The following is a 1,576-nucleotide window of genomic DNA, read 5'->3' on the forward strand; positions in this document are numbered from 1 at the left end:
TATTTATATTATTTTTACCCGCAACGAGCGTGTTTCACATTTGTGTGTCATTTCCGTTCTTTCTGTCTCCTCTGCTTCGTATCAACTGTCATTCACCTTTCATGCTGCCTCGCAGGGCTGCATTCAGCTCAATATTACTCAGAGTTGCTTTTTTACTGTTACATTCCCGTGAATCTTCACAAGATTCACTTATCTGACAAGCGGCTAGCTTGGTGGCTGGACGAGTTAGGATACCATTCTTGGTCTGTACGCGGGCTGATCTAACCTGACCGGTCGTGGAAGGAAACACTTCAACAATTCGACCCTTGAGCCATTGACCTCTTGGTAGCAGATTGTGAGAAACGATCACAAAATCTCCAACCCTGAGGGGCACCACCTCCTTCCACCATTTAGGGCGTCGAAAAAGTTGAGGCAAGAACTCCGTAGTCCACTGTTTCCACAAACTGCTGTTTATATCTTGGAGGATATGCTACTGTTTACCGAGGCTTATAGGTATGGCATTATTATAGCGTGTCTGTGTACTATTGGCACAGCCTAACAAGAAATGATTTGGTGCGAGTGGCTCCTGCTCGCTGTGCGTCAAAGGAATGTCTGTAAGCGGCCGGCTGTTAATAATGTTTTCAGCTTCAATTAGTGCTGCCCTTAACGTTTCCACCTTCGGCGCTTCTTCTCTGATTGACTTGAATAATAAACGTTTGATCATTCTTATAAGGCGCTCCCAGCAACCACCTGCACTGGGATTCTGCGGACAATTGAATATCCATTCAATTCCAAGTTGAGTGGCTTCCTCACGTATACCATTAACATCAAGAAACCTTTTATCAGCACATTATTCTCTTTGTGCCCCAATAAAGTTGGTGCCATTGTCACTACGCATTCTGACTGGCGTACCACGACGGTTAATAAAACTGCGGAAACATACTAGGAACGCATCAGTTGATAAGCTATCGACGATGTCTATATGCACAGCACGTACTGTTAAGCATGTGAATATGACAGCGCAGTGCTTCTCACGGCGACGACCAATAGTAACATGTAATGGTCCAAACAGGTCAACACCTGTGTATGAGAACGGTCGTACATACGGCGTTATACGGTCGACTGAGAGCTGACCCATTAACGGTGGCGCTGGCTTGGCGGCTTCAAGGCGGCATTCCATACAATTGCGTTGGACTGATTTCAAAAGTGGCTTGCCACCAATTATCCAGAACTTTTGGCGTACAGCGTTGATAATGGTAGCTTGATTTTGATGTTTGTAGGCAACATGATAGTGTTTCACTATTAGTTCGGAGACGACATGGCGTTTCGGCAATATAATAGGGCGTCGAGCTTCAAGAGGCAGATATATGGCTTCGTCCAGGCGACCACTGGCACGAATAATTTCTTCGTTGTCTACGTATGGCGTTAATTTGTATAGTTTGCATTTTTTGTTAAGAGGTTGTTGAAGCTTAAGTAAACTCTTTTCCTCCGAAAAACAATCCTCCTGTACCAGTTGCATTATTGTAGCGTGCATAAGCATACACTATGTGAGTAAATAAGTATGCTGATATTTATTGTAACTTTATTGCATTCTTGC

General features: G+C 44.1%; 1 protein-coding gene across 1 annotated transcript; it reads right to left on the reverse strand.

Annotated features, from left to right (window-relative positions):
- Positions 1 to 829: 829 nt before the first annotated feature.
- LOC119673435 lies at positions 830 to 1,498 on the reverse strand. Its single transcript, XM_038084705.1, has one exon. It carries the CDS (start codon positions 1,496 to 1,498, stop codon positions 830 to 832), a length of 669 nt encoding a protein of 222 aa, XP_037940633.1.
- Positions 1,499 to 1,576: the final 78 nt, after the last annotated feature.

Source organism: Teleopsis dalmanni, chromosome 1, assembly GCF_002237135.1.
Source record: "Teleopsis dalmanni isolate 2A chromosome 1, ASM223713v2, whole genome shotgun sequence".
NCBI lineage: Eukaryota > Metazoa > Arthropoda > Insecta > Diptera > Diopsidae > Teleopsis > Teleopsis dalmanni.

Coding starts and splice junctions, on each gene's coding strand:
- LOC119673435 (XM_038084705.1), bottom strand. CDS start 1,498: ATGCAACTGGTACAGGAGGATTGTTTTTCGGAGGAAAAGAGTTTACTT.